Raw genomic sequence first — 15,526 nt, forward strand, 5'->3', positions numbered from 1 at the left:
ATATTTTTCCTATATTGTGACAGGTACTGTTCAAAAAATTCAAATTCAAAATTTTTATTCATTACTATAGGATACTATATATCGCTTAATAATTGTCAAAACTTATAGTTTAACAACATTGGTTGACGTCAAATAAATTACTTAAAAACTAAGTTTACTGCCGCTTCCAAGGCGTCAGTGCAGAAGAAGCGGTAACAAACTGCACTGCAGCATTTTCTTCAACAACGTCAACTTCACAATATTACTGTGTAGTCTGATCGTCCTCCAAAACCAAGGTACGCCTTTGACCATGATTCTGGATTGGGTAGTTTGGTTTTTACACGAAGCGACTCCCGTTTGACCTTCGCCACAATTAGTAGAGGAACCATACCCATATTGGATCATGGTCAATATGAAGTCAGATAATTTTTTAAATGTCATAGGCGTTCCACAAGGAAGCAATTTCGAGCCTGCTTTTTTATAGGTGCCTCAATGATAATGTAACGCTTCCAAGTACTTTTTCTACCAATACAGGTAATATTATTAAGTTACTTTAGTACGTTATAATTTTTGAATTATACTCTGTCAGAAAAGGTGAAGAAAAGAGAGATATTTCTCACACAATCCTGTGAAAATTCTTACCGTTGCCGTCTTTTTGGACCACGTCAGTTGAAGATCCATGGGCCCAACTCAAGTATACAGCTATCCCTGTCAGAATATCTGAACCAGAAAGAAATGGAAAGAGTAAAACTACGAACAAACCTGTGAAGTTTCTCGGCAAGCCGCTGTAGTCTCTCCAATCTTCTGATCTCATCAGTCAGATCTCTTTCCCGCTCGGTGTGGGCTATCATGAGTCTGGACCACGCCTGTTCAAGCGCCTCGGGTCGTAGTGTGGGTTCGATGTCGCATTCGCCCACCGATTCGAAATATTTCTGTGGAGTGATGAATCAAATTAAATAACATGGTGTTAAGAATAAACTGATGAAAAGTCGTCTAGGACTATCCTCATCGTCAGGAATTTTGTATTTGCATTCATTCATCGAGGACGTCCTGGCAAATCTTTTGCCAAAGTCAAGAGTACCCGAAACCGACGAACTTGCGTAAAGAGACTTATAAATGAATGTGAATGAAACAAAAGAAGTATGCAGGGATCATGGCAAGTGGAAAGTGGAATGGTTCATCCAATTGTTTCTGCAAGAAATCCCGAGGTTTATGCAACATTAGGTACTTCTGATTCTGCTGTAAAGGCGATTGTATTACATAGAAGAAGATTTAGTTACCTCTAATTCCCTGTAGTGGTGGAAGAGTTTCTGCTTCTCCCTCTGCCTCAAAGGCACCTCCTCGTTGCGGAATCGCGTGCTCTCGCTGAGCAGCTTCTTCATCTCGATCAAAGTTGACGGGAAAGCACGGTCCTGGAAAATATACGTCTCATTACACAAGTCTAAGAAAAGTGATGCGATTGTTTGAATTAGTATTAGGCTTTTTTCCTAGTTCAATTGATATATTCGAATTGGAGATTAATTGTTGATTTGATCTGGGCAATTCTCACCGCTAGCGCACATTTCTCCACTCAAGGACGTAATGTTTTATATAAGCGTACATTGGTTTCTCTGCATCATGGTGGAAGGTTCGTAATAAGACCAGCTATCTCTTAAATACCAGATTCATTCACTGATATTGAGAAGAATATTGCCCGTTCTCATTCAGCCAGGTACCTGAATTAAGCATGCGTCATGTCATGTAAGCGTCATTGTGGAAGATCTGCAGTATAAGTATACCTTCACAAGAGCGAATTTCTCATGAACTAGACGCGGTGTTGAGCCAATTCGGTTAAAGTCGCGGCGTGCCTATGAGACTACAACGAAATGGATAAAAGTCATAGTTCTCTTATGTCACTTATTGAGAGAAGATACCTAAGAGTTAAACAAGAAATAAACTCTAATATTTCCTGCATAAGAGCGTTTCTCATTCATCCAGACACGATGCTAGGCCATCAGCTCGGTATAAGCGGCGGTGTGCCTCTGAGACTCCATCGAAGTGTATCAAACCTACCTACCTAAAATAACATAGCGGGAGATCCCTAGGACCTACCAAACATAGTCAACAGAAATAAACTTTAACATTACCTGCATAAGAGCGCATTTCTCATGCAACCAGGCGCGGTGTTGGGCCGCTAACTCGGTGTAAGCGGCGGCGCGCCTCTGAGACTCCGCATCAAACAGCGGGTGTACCGCAGGGGGCTCCGGGAACGTCTCGTACAGAGACGAGATGTACGTGATGAGGGACTTCTCATCAGGCTCGTGGGTGTCCACGTCTGCGGGAGAAAAGTTTAGTTAGAACTTTCTAGTTAGAAGTGATGTCTTTTGTAACTTCTTAGGAGTACCCTAAACCAAAAGACTCGCATAAAAACGGGCGAGGGACGCAGTATGTAGGGCGCGTGGCAAGGAATGATGCAGAGTCTACCCAAGCGGGATAGATTCGTGTTGAATGAGTAGTGTAGTGAAATCTCAGATTCATCCTGAAGCCGTCCAGCTACCGTGGCCTTCACGTATTGTAACTAGGCGCTGCCTACCCCTATAAAGATGTAATCACGTAATTTCAAACTGCCATGTGCCGTTCAGCAGTGGCATTCCATGCTCTGTGCTCTCCAAAAATTAGTTTTTTTTGTTTATACGATTTTTTTCTATGCTGGCAAAACAAACCTAGTGCATATATGTCCGAAAATTAGTTAAATAAATTTAACGCTTTCTCCGCAGCTATAAGATATTTCATATTTATCTGATCATATACATATGCATATATTGATCGAAGAGTTCAAAGAATTTCTTTAAATTAACATATCTAATATCTTTGCCAAATCACGACAGATAAACGCATACGGTGACGTCACCCGCGCCAAATCGAATAGAATACAATGGCTCGTTAAACCGACCTGTCACAGCGACCTGCCCAGTATTTGCTTAGCAAGTGTATTTTTATTATGCCCTATTGATTTTTATGACTCCTTTAGACAAGCTAGAATTATTATGAGTGAATATCTACTGTTAAAAGCATTTGTTTTTATTATAACATGGCTTAAACGCAACGCATGACGAAAGTACTTTGATCATATAGAAACCGTTCTTATTAAAAGTTTGGTCAAGTTACCCCAAACCGACGAGTTTACATGATTTGTTTGATGAATGTGGATGAAGCAAAAATAATTACGTAGGGAACGAGGCAGGTAGGTGTATAGTACATCTTTGTCCCTTTTGTTAAGTCTCTGCCTACTGGTAAGGAAGCATGACCAGCGGGGCTAGCATGGCACGCGCGACGGCGTTTTTATCGCGCGACAAACTATCGCTATTTCGCTTCTTATTATGACGTAAAGCGGGACAGCGTTGCTCTCGTCATCCATGCTGTAGGAAGTACAGTCGCAAAGTTACGTTATTCATTACGGGAGACGGAAGGAGAAAAGAGGAGAGAAATATTCAAATATTAAGATACTTTATTTTGGAAATTAAATGAAAAATATTTGACAATAAAAAAAAACAATCTTTAAAAATTTTTTCCCCAACTAACAAAACCACGGCAACCGTTGCTATGGCGTACAAGAAGGTTGCCTACACGCAGATGTTTGTGGAAGTTTTACTGTATGATTATTTTCTGTATAGGTATTTGTGTGTGAAACCTTTTTACTATCTTCAGCTGTACTCTGATGGATAACCATGTTTTCTTTTGCCACAGAAAGCAAATTAAAAAAAATTATATGGACACGTCTATATCCCTTGCGGGGTAGACAGAGCCAACTGTCTTGAAAAGACTGAATGGCCACGTTCAGCTATTCGGCTTAATGATAGAACTGAGATTCAAATAGTGACAGGTTGCTAGCCCATCGCCTAAAAAAAGAATCCCAAGTTTGTTAGCCTATCCCTTAGTCGCCTTTTACAACATACATGGGAAAGAGATGTAGTGGTCCTATTCTTTTTTTCATTGGTGCCGGGAACCACACGGCACAACTAGAAACAACAAAAAAAAATCCTATCATTAAAACCTCGCGATAGCTTGGCGCCACAACTAACTTTAGTATTTATATAAATTATGTGCCACTAAGGCCTTTGACATCCCTGATTGTGATCAAAAAGACGATTACAGTGCCCTGCGAACCACGGCAAACAATCTCGACATGAGACGTTTAACTACGCAAATTGCCCACGCGCACGACTATAGACAATAGAGTTTAGTTAAACACGGCATGTACATACATACATACATATGGTCACGTCTATATCCCCTGCGGGGTAGATAGAGCCAACAGTCTTGAAAAGACTGAATGGCCACGTTCAGCTATTTGGCTTAGTGATAGAATTGCGACTCAAATAGTGACAGGTTGCTAGCCCATCGCCTAAATTTTGTAAATTGACGTCCGATGAAAATGCTGCAGTGTAGTTTTTTCCGTCGCTTCTTCTACACATGCGCTTTGCAAGCGGTAGTAGTTATAATTAGATTTAAGTGATGTGACGTCAATAAGTGATACCTTGTATCCAATTTTGAAAGTAAACCTATTCTATTCCATACTTCAAACTCAGTTTTGTCTTAAGGTTCACCCGGTAAAGGATGCCAAATTTGACTAAAGAATAAAGTTGAGTAGACCATTTATCGAGGAAGGCTTTAGGCTGTGTAACATTACGCTGCAACTATTGGGAGCGAAGAAATAACGGAAAATGTGAAAAAAAACGGGGTACATTATTCATCCAATTATGCCCAAAATAACTATTCCACGCGGACGAAGTCGCGGGCACAGCTAGTAGAAATATAAAAATATATATAATCTTTGAGATGAGGGGTATGAATCTCTACTTTTTCTTTGTGTATTTAATTGCTTCGGGGCCTGGAATCCGCTGATAGACAATTCTACCTACATACATATAATCATAGTCGTATGTATGTATGTATAGCCCAGTTTTCGTAACTTATTTCCCAGTGTTTTCTCACGGCGTACGATGTCGAAGGTCACCTATTGACAGGTTCAACGGACTGACAAACAACGCTAATTGTACAGTTAGTTCTAAAATAATTAGACGGGTATATTAGCACAAGACGTGTTAATGCGACCGAAGATATGATAGTTGTGAGATGTGGCAAGAAACGCGGACAACGTAATTTTGGTAAAAAGAGAATCGCCTCCAATCTCAATTAAAAAATGGAAAAAACTTGAAAACCGCATCAAAGTCGGTTCAGCGATACGTGAGAGAATCGCGGAGAAACACACATACATACAGGTCAAACTGATAACCATATTTTTTTTTTCGAAGGCCGTTTATACTTTTTTTTTACCGTTTAGACCCTACAAAGGAAAAAAAAAACTAGACGTTATAGACATTTCCTGCCAGTTGAACTGCCACTTTAAACATTAGCATAAGCTAAGAAATCATAAATTATTTCATTATATATTATTTATTCATTTACCTTCAGGGTCCAAAAGCCTGGTAACTCCGTACTCCTTCTCCACCACGTGGAAAGCGGTCTCCAAGCGCTCTCGAACTTGCCTTGATCTGAAAATAAAATTATACAATTAACAGAACTATTACAGAATTGCCCATAAAGTTACCCGTTGAAAAGGTTTACTATACCAAAATGCATTGAGAGTATAAGAGTAAAACATGCAAAACAGCACAAAACAGACAAGAGATGGTACAAAGGCGGACTTATCGCTAATTTAATCTCTTTCAGTCGACCTTTGGGTGGAAGGACCAAACAAAATGTTTTAAATTTGGTAAACAAATTGTACCGACATTTCCATATTCCTATGGCCTCTTGCAAATTATAAATGACTGTTAAAAAGAACCATATTCATCTTCCTAACTTTAGTCCTGACTGCGTCTCTTCCTTCCTGTAGATCAACCCGGGTTTCAACTTTGGACACATACATACATATGATCACGTCCATATCCCTTGCGGGGTAGACATAGTCTTCAAAAGACTGAAAGACAACGTTCAGCTTGGCTTGATGATAGAATTGAGATTCAAATAGTGACAGGTTGCTAGCCCATCGCCTTTTTTAAATCAAGATACCTTAACTATCTTAAGTACATACCTACTTATCTTTATCTTTTGCGTAAAATTTTTGTTTGTCCAGTTATAAATTCCCAATAAGCCTTTTATAAGCCAAATTTTCTACACCCAAAATTTTTAATAAGATACTAACCTAATATTACGCCAGTCTACCAGATCAGGCCGGTTCCTGTGTATGAGCGCATTGAACGCCAATCCGTCTCTCCACGAGGATGTGAAGTCTGTGACCCTCACGCCTGGGTACTTGGCGGTGGAACGGCGAGCCCAGCTCAGGAGCGCCTCCCGCGCGGTCACGTTCGGCTCTTGTCCCACCACTATGTCTGATATCTGAAAAAAAAGAAAATACGTTTAAAAATAGAATCTTTTATTCTTCCGAGATTTCTACCAATGACGTCATTTTTATAGTCGTAACATGTCCTTTTGTATATCGAAACCAAACACCTTTGAATACCTATGTAATATTTGTGTAATAGCAAGTATTTTTTTTATACTGGTGTAAAGGATAAAAATACAACTCAGTTTTTTTATGGTCTCGCTGGAAAACAAGTGCCTTCCTTAATTAGAATAACATTTCAGGTAAATAAATATAATAAAGAGAAAGTAGGAATAATTATACAACGCTTAAAATCCTATAAAAAAAAAACTTATTGAAAATATAATTTGAATTACTTAATAATGAAAACGTAAGAAAAATGTTCCCAGTCTAGAAAGGCAACAGAACACATATTAGAAAACAGTATATCCTCACATCGTACATTATTATCATAATGAACAACAGTCGACTATGGCGATAAATCTCAATTACATGATGCTATCGGAATTCATGAGAAAAAATCCAATTAAGTTATTACTGACAATAGAGAATAATAGCGTACGGCCAAACAGATAGTACCCATAGCCGAAACAGCCAATGTTAATAAAAAAATATTTTGTTTATGGTTTCTGAAATGCAGAAAGGCGCCAAATAGAGATTCGATTTATAAATGAGTTTAATAAATCTTTACGCGCTACTAAATAAATCGATACTGGCAATTAACAAATAAACACGTAAAAACAAATTGGTAGTTTAGATTGTGAAGTAGGTACATACATATTCAAGCAATAAATTAACTTTTTTGTTTAAAGAAGATATGTTTTTGTTATGATATTTAAATGATAGGTATATTTTGCTAGTTCTAAGGCCGGTAAAATATATTTAATGCATAAATTGCTTGGGGCAAAAAAAAAACTATCAGATAATTTTAAATCTGCCTCATGAAAAAGTAGCTTTAAGTAAATTTAATTGGAACTGTTATTTAGATAAGACCATACTAAAATATGTTTGGCTTGTTAAAAATATCAGTACAGGTCAATGCATCGTCTGGCCGGCATCCAGGATCAGATTTAGAGTAACTATGAGGAAATGCGTCTGGGTACAAGAGTAATCAATAACTCACTGTACAAGCATGTGCAATGCGAAATTTAATGGCTTTTCACTGACCAAATATTTGCATCTGTTTCGCTATCCGCACCCTTAAGATCTAGGCTTTCTAGAATGGTAAAAAAGGTCGGTTTACATTAAAACTAATTGCGGTCTATGGTAACGGAAGAGCAATTTTTTCGTATCTGTTTACCTCTCTATAAAGAGGTAAAGTTTGTAACTTTGACCGGAACTACTTAACCGATTAGGAAAATTCATTCGCAGTTATGAAAGTACATTATCTGTGGGTGTTATATTTATCTGCGTATAAGTTATGTTTACACTTCGGGTGAAACCATAGCTAATCGCTCTGGTAGGTAAAGTTAAATTTTAAATTAATCATGCTTAAAGGTGAATTTTACTCAGAAGGTCAGGATGATGATAAACCATTCAAATTAGTTTGCTCCATAACCTCACGTAATATGTCTATATGTAGACCAAATTGATGGCGTTTTTCCACTCCAATTCCCCGAACCAACCTTGAACAAACAGACTAAAAGTCTACCGCGATACAGTTACAGCTAGGGTTGCCAACACGGTCAGACTTTGGTTGCCTGTCTGGCCTAAATTAACGGTGACTGTCCGGCTTGTGGCGCCATCTTGAAACGTCACACGACACTAGCCAATGACAGCGCGTATGTAAAATCGCGCAAGCGAAATTGAGCTTTGAGAAAGTTTTGAATGTAAATGAAGCGGAAAAAATCTGAAAATTGAAAAAATTAAGTCACTGCCTAACCTTTCGGGAAATAGGCGTGATTTATTTATGTATGTTAAGTCAAACGCGCAGGTATGTACGGCCATTAAGAATGACAACCTGGCAACCCTAGTGACGGTTTGCAGGTTTGTCGCACAATATGACCAAATTCGACCGGTTAATGACCGCTGAACCAATCGATTTGATTCCTAAATAACTTGCGATTCGCAGAAAAAAATCATTCCTTTTGCTGTCGAGTAAAAAACTAAGACGGATCATCGTCTCGACAAATCACGTAATTAGACACTCCAGTCCAGTCCTTCAAATATCTACTGATAAAAAATTGTATTAGGAAAAATTTTGTTTGCATTATAAGAAATACACTGAACAACAGCTGATCGAAAAATGCTGATTTTTTTAAGCGTAGACAGAGAATAGAACTTTATGAGTAACTTTGACTATTTTCATTTATTTCTGCAACCATTCGTATAAAAATCCATAATATAAAATTTTCAAAGTAAAGATCTAAGATTTCTTTTTATTTACGTGTAATTACACGTAAATAAAAAAAATCTATGTTCTATTATATGTATATCTCATCTTTGCTTACATCAGGAAGCTACACAATTAGGAAAAATAGGTCAAATGCACTACTTACTAAAAAAAACTATTTAACTACGTACTTACACGATTGAGTTAAAAAGAAATTCCTTCAAGATCGAGGGCCTTCAGAGAAAGACTCCATTGATCAACCATCGGTAAGATAAACACGCTTTTTGTTGTATTCTGACACAATAGCATTCTAGTACGTGACTATTTATACCGTGATAGGTTACTATTTATACTGAGATATTTACTATAGCAGCTCCGTAGGTTGTTTTGTATGTTTTCAATTCATCATGCAGGTTTTCATGCTAAATTATTCCAAGTACACAAAAATATGCTTTTTCTTGTTCAATAATTAAGTTTCTGAGAAAAGTTATACGTTACTCCAGTTATTCTATCATTAAGCCAAATAGCTGAATGTGACCATTCAGTCTTTCCAAGACTTTGCCTCTGTCTTCCCCACAAGGGATATAGACGTGACTATATGTATATATATATATATAATATATATATATATATATATGTTATCCTGTTTATATATTATTTCTTTAATCTATCGAGAATTATTTAAGAATGAAAGCAGTGTCACGGTAAACTTGTTGGTGTTGTGGTAATCAGCTCGTGACGGTATGGCATGCATAATTATATGTAGTTCGGCCACTTTCGCTATTTACTGTTTACTTCTATTGTTAAATTTTTGAGCCGTGGTTGCCGGGAAAGTACCTGCATCTCTCTCTCTCCCGATACATATAACTTGGGGATTTTCAAGGCAAGAGTGAATAGGCATTATTTAAGTTTGCCTGCACCACCTTTAATCCTAATCTCGCTGTCCTTATCGTAATCAAATCTATTACAAAAACAAAAATAATATAATGATTCCCAGGCGTTGAGAACTGCCTAAATTAAAAGCATCAAATGTCATTCGACCATCTTGTATGTATTCTCATACACAACATGTCTATTTCTAACGGGGTAGACAAAGACAATAGTTCTGAAAAGAGTTTAACGCCACGGACAGCTGGATGGCACAATAATGGAATTGTGAACCAAAAAGTGTTAAAAGAATGAAGGTTGTATGCAACTATCCTTATATTTTTGCTTAAGTCTACATTTTGAAATAGAGAAAGAAATGACAGCATGTAATATTTTGATTGGAGGAGAAAAAGTTGAGCAAGTGAAAGAGTTTGTATATCTAGGATCAAAGTTTACATCAGATGGCAAGTGTGATAGTGATATTGAAAGGAGAGTGAACGCGGGGAACATGGTGAATGGAGCTTTGCATGCCTTTATGAGCAGTCAGAAACTATCCAAAAAGGCTCGACTGGCTGTGCACAGGGGCGTGTTGGTCCCGACATTAATGTATGGGAGTGAAAGTTGGGTATGGCAAAAGAAGCACGAAAGCAGAATAAATGCAGTGGAAATGAGAGCGTTAAGGAGTATGTTGGGTGTGAAATTGAGTGACCGGATAAGGAACAGCGTGATAAGGGAATGTTGTGATGTGAAAGAAGATGTAGTTACAGGAATAGAAAAGGGTATGTTGAGATGGTTCGGTCATGTGGAGAGGATGAATGAAAACAGGTTGACTAAGCAGATATACAAGGAGAGTGTGGAGGGAAAGGTCGGGGTGGGAAGACCTAGACGAACATATCTTGATCAAATTAAGAACGTCCTGGTGAAGGGTCAGGTCAAAAGTGCCCGAAACCGCCGAGCTTGCATGAAGAGAGTTATGAATGTGGATGAAGCAAAGGAAGTATGCAGGGATCGTGGCAAGTGGAAAGAGGTAGTCTCTGCCTACCCCTCCGGGAAAGAGGCGTGAGTTTATGTATGTATGTATGTCTACATATAATCATGTCTATATCCCTTAAAGGGTAAACAGAGCCTAGTCTCTTAAATCTGATAGACCACGTTCAGCATTTTTTGAAACCTCTTTTGAAAAATAGAAGGTGTATGCTAACTGTTCCAATGTAAGTCTAGCGTACATTAAATTTAGAGTAAAACAGTGTGTTGGGTCAGACTTAGCGCGTGGGCGTCCAGTCGAGGTAAGGGTGATGTCATGCTACAAATCAGTGATAACACAGAAGTAATGACTTAAGTTATGTTCACAAATAAGTACAGTTTACTATTTAGCTCTTGGCTCTTTCGTCTTTTTAAGTCTGTGGGCTCGTGAGGGATATATACGTGATTATATGTATGTATGTATGTATGAGTGTCGGTGGTCGAATCAAAAATATGGAGAATGGATAGGATAATAAATAAATAAATATATACGAGACAAATTACACTGATTGTGTTAGCCTCGAAGTAAGTTCGAGACTTGTGTTACGAGATACTAACTCAACGATACTATATTTTATAATAAATTCTTATAAAGATAAACATCCCAGGCCAATCAGAAAAAGTTCTTTTCTCATCATGCCCTGGCCGAGATTCAAACCCGGGACCTCCTGTGGCACAGACAAGCGTACTACCCGCTGCGCTACAGAGGCCGTTAGAAGGAGCTTCAACAGATATAGGGATATAATAACTGCATTTGTTTCGTACTCTCGTTAAGTTATGACCAAGTCAGGGCCTTCGGTTCATACTTGACGTTTTATGACCAACTTCTGTGACTTACACGTACGTCATGGAATGAGAGGGTTTTTCAAAAGGATGGCATCACCTTTTTGAAATTTGTCCTTGGGAACAAGACCAGGGTCCATTTATAACCAAGACACAGAAGTTGGTAAGTTAGGCAATTACACAGAACTATTTATGAGAGTACTTGTTGCGCCCCGGAGCTTTGCTCCCGTGGGAATTTTGGAACAAAAAGTACAGTGTATTATTCCAGGTTTTATGTTCTTCCTGTTTACCAAGTGCCGTGTGGTTCCCGGCACCAATACAAAAAAGAATAGGACCACTCCATCTCTTTCTCATGGATGTCGTAAAAGGCGACTTAGGGATAGGCTTACAAACTTGGGATTCTTTTTTTGGCGATGGGCTAGCAACTATTTGAATCTCAATTCTATCATTAAGCCAAATAGCTGAACGTGGCCATTCAGTCTTTTCAAGATTGTTGGCTCTGTCTACCCCGCAAGGGATATAAACGTGACGACATGTATGTATGTGTATGTATGTTTACCAAATATCATCAAAATCGTAAATAGATTTTGCGTGAAGTAGTACGTACATTAACACATCCTCACGAACTTTAGTATTTATAAAACTACTAGTGTAATTTCAATCTTAATTCAGCTTAGATCATGGCAATTAGGTTTATTCCACTTTGATAACCCAGGCGATATCACTATAAAATAAAAATGTTTCATTTGTAAAAGGGTATTTTAATAACGAAACGTTATTTAGCTTGTATTTAAAAATAAAAATCTTTATCTGATAAATAATGTCACTTTGAAAAAAAGTTTTTAACAAAACAAGTTTTAAAATCATAAACTGTCTTGAATTAAAACGACTCATAATTTTTGCAGTCGACCGATTTAAGCTGGCTCTCTGAATCATTCAGAAAGTTTGGTAAAATAAGATTGTCCCAGAATCCCAGATGCCCAAAGGAAATTTCGATAACAAGATGATTCAATCCACATTTGTCAAAGTGACACACGATTTAGCTTTGAACTTTTAAAATGGGTCGGGACATACCAAATGGTTGCTTTAAGTGCCATCTTTATATTTTCATACGACTCTTGACCCGTTTTTTAAATTTTCAAAGGTAAAAATAAAAGCCTGACCCATCCATCAACAGACTGCGAAAAATTACTGAACGGTTTTCGCTATAATGTAAAGTAGAATAAAAATCCTACTAATATTATAAATGCGAGAGTTTGTGAGTATGTCAGGATGTCAGTATGGTTGTTTGTTACTCTTTCACGCAAGAACTACTGAACCGATTACGATGAAATTTGGTATGTATGTAGCTGAAGACCCAGAATAACATATAGACTTTTTATACCGGAGTTCCCGCGGGATTGATAGTGTTTCCATGCGAACGAAGTCGCGGGCGGCCTCTAGTATAAAATAATTTAACAATGACGTCAGCATGTACTAAGCAAATATGATATATAATTCAAAGATTAATGTAACACCGTTTCTATCATGTATTTATGTACATGAATGATTGATTAGTTAATTGAAGGACGTGTTTAAATTCCCCAGGAGACTTGACCGAACCCACAATGAGCCCCGAAGTAATTCCTGTTCCAAGCTCCTACAAAAATGTGATCAGCTATACCTTTGAACATACTCGTATATAAATAAACTAGCGGCTTCGCACGGGTAGAATTAATACATATAAACCTTCCTCCTGAATCACTATCTAATAATAAAAAAACGCATCAAAATATGTTACTGATTAGCGCCTCTTTCCCTAAGGCAGAGACTACTCTTTCTTCTTGCCACGATACTTCGCTGGTTTTCGCTTCATCCACATTCATAACATACATACATACATATACATATGGTACGTCTAAATCCCTTGCGGGGCAGACAGAGCCAACATTCTTGAAACATTCATAACCCTTCATGCAATCTCGGATATTCAAGCAAACAAACCAGAAGGCAAGAAAAAAATTCAAAACACTATTAGTGATAAAAATATCGGATGCTAAAACAAATAATAAGAATAAATAAAAAAATTATAGTTTAAAAAAAACTAAAAAACTATGCTTTTATTGCTAATCGAACTAAAAAATAGAAAAATCGCTAGCGTGCTAGCTCTGTCTCTTTTACTCTCCTACGCCTTCGTAGGAGAGTAAGAGAGACAGAGCTATCTAAAAATGAATTTATTAATCCTGGCAGTTTTAATAAGGATAATGAGAAACTCTTATCAAAATATTGCATTGTCATCGGTCCTTGATACGTGTGCAAAGTTCCAAGTTGATCAGACGTTTAGAAACCAGTGAAAATTAAGCTCAAAGATTCCGTTACATACATACATACAACCCAAGCTAATAAAAGCGTAGTAAAAATACAACCCAAGCTAATAAAAGCGTAGTAAAAAGCACAGGTATTCTTGACTTGACCGTTCGCCCGGAGGTCACCGAGGTTTAGACCATGAATTTAAAAAAAAAAACAAATAAATATAAATCTAGATTTATCACAGAAGTTGGACGTTGCTGGACGTGAACAAAATGGTGTGGTCATGCTTCGAGAGTCAGCCAAATTACACCGACCAGTTAAATCGACTTTATAACTAAAGCAATAAAACAGAAAATTCATTGATATTAAGATTTGCGGTTTTGCGGTGTGGACTATTTCTTTGTGAAATAAGGACAGAATTAGCTTAAACTTAAAATCATTCATAAAATTGGATTTAAAGGCTAATAAACTTGGGATTCTTCTTGTAGAAATCTGAATAGTTTACTATGCAAATCTCTATAATGTTAGTAGATCAATTAGACGTTTTGTATGCATAAACTCGCATAGATGCATTCTTTCTTTTTTTTGGCATAGATTTTTATAACTCTTACAGTTAATGGATTCGACAACATTTATAAAAAAAAATCCCCCAAATTAAATCCCAATCTTTGGGTATGTCGCTGTCTGTCGTACGTTAAAATAAGTAGAATAAATTCAAAGACTAACATGATCTTCTTTTAGGCTATAAGCTAGCAACCTGTCACTATTTCAATCTCAATTCTATCATTAAGCCATACGGTATTTTGAAGACTGTTGGCTGTGTCTACCCCGCAAGGGATATAGACGTGATTATAAGTTATTTTATTTTATTGTAACATAAAAAACGAATAAAAAGACACCGTCGAGCCAGAAACCTAATTTCCTTTTAACTGATCTTACTAAATGATAAAACTATAAACGAGATTGTTGCAAAGATTGAAGATGTACTTAATCTTTTATTCGTCAATCAGACTACTCAATTGACTGACTTTATATACATATAATCACGTCTATATACCTTGCGAGGTAGACAGAGCCGACAGTCTTGAAAAGACCAATGCCATGATCAGCCGTTTGGCTTAATGATAGAATTGAAATTCAAATAGTGACAGGTTGCTAGCCCATCGCCTAAAAGAAGAATCGCGAGTTTATAAGCCTACCCCTCAGTCGCCTTTTACGACATCCAACGAGATGGAGTGGTTCTATTTTTTTCTATTGATGCCGATAACCACACGGCACTCTTTTCTCACACATTACATTTACATATTTTATTACATACATATGGTCACGTCCATATCCCATGCGGGGTAGACAGAGCCAACAGTCTTGATTTTTATTTTATTATTTTGTTATTATTCCTCCACTTACAAAATCAATACTGTTTTGTACATCCGAATCCACTTTATCCGATGCAGATGCTCCCGATATTTCAAGATGATTGATGTTGATATATTTAGATCAGCATTGAACTTCATTTCGGAGTCATTGATCTTGTGTTTTTGTTGTATTGATATAAATTTATTGTTTAGCGTAAGCGAAATACTCTAAATCTATGGTATTGATACATCCATTATAAATGCAAAAGTTTGTATGTCAGAATGTATGGAAGTTTGTTAAACTTTCACGCAAAAACTACTTTCATAAAAAAAAATTTCATAAAAATCGTTTATTAGTTTTTGCGTGTTAACGTAATAAACACACATCCTAAACAAATTTTGCATTTATTAATATTAGGCAAGACTTCTTGAAATACCTACAAGAACTTAAATTTGATTATACATTGCGCACGGCCGGAGCCAAGGGCAAAAGTGAGTAACTTATTTAAACTACATCAAGAATTTAAGAAG

General features: G+C 37.1%; 1 protein-coding gene across 16 annotated transcripts in view; it reads right to left on the bottom strand.

Annotated features, from left to right (window-relative positions):
- Window positions 1–15,526, bottom strand: part of LOC106135826 (dystonin) — a 261,721-nt gene that overhangs the window by 117,458 nt on the left and 128,737 nt on the right. For all 16 annotated transcript variants that reach the window (XR_009657367.1, XM_060951186.1, XM_060951190.1 and 13 more), the window contains 5 exons: window positions 6,167–6,360; window positions 5,428–5,513; window positions 2,106–2,293; window positions 1,260–1,391; window positions 742–911 (listed from right to left, as the gene is read on the bottom strand). Coding sequence is in view for 15 of the 16 variants with exons in the window: in XM_060951186.1 (XP_060807169.1) it covers window positions 742–911; window positions 1,260–1,391; window positions 2,106–2,293; window positions 5,428–5,513; window positions 6,167–6,360 (770 nt within the window). In the remaining variant the exon portion in view is untranslated. The remainder of the gene's footprint in view (window positions 1–741; window positions 912–1,259; window positions 1,392–2,105; window positions 2,294–5,427; window positions 5,514–6,166; window positions 6,361–15,526) is intronic.

This window comes from Amyelois transitella, chromosome 24, assembly GCF_032362555.1.
Source record: "Amyelois transitella isolate CPQ chromosome 24, ilAmyTran1.1, whole genome shotgun sequence".
Taxonomy (NCBI): Eukaryota; Metazoa; Arthropoda; class Insecta; order Lepidoptera; family Pyralidae; genus Amyelois; species Amyelois transitella.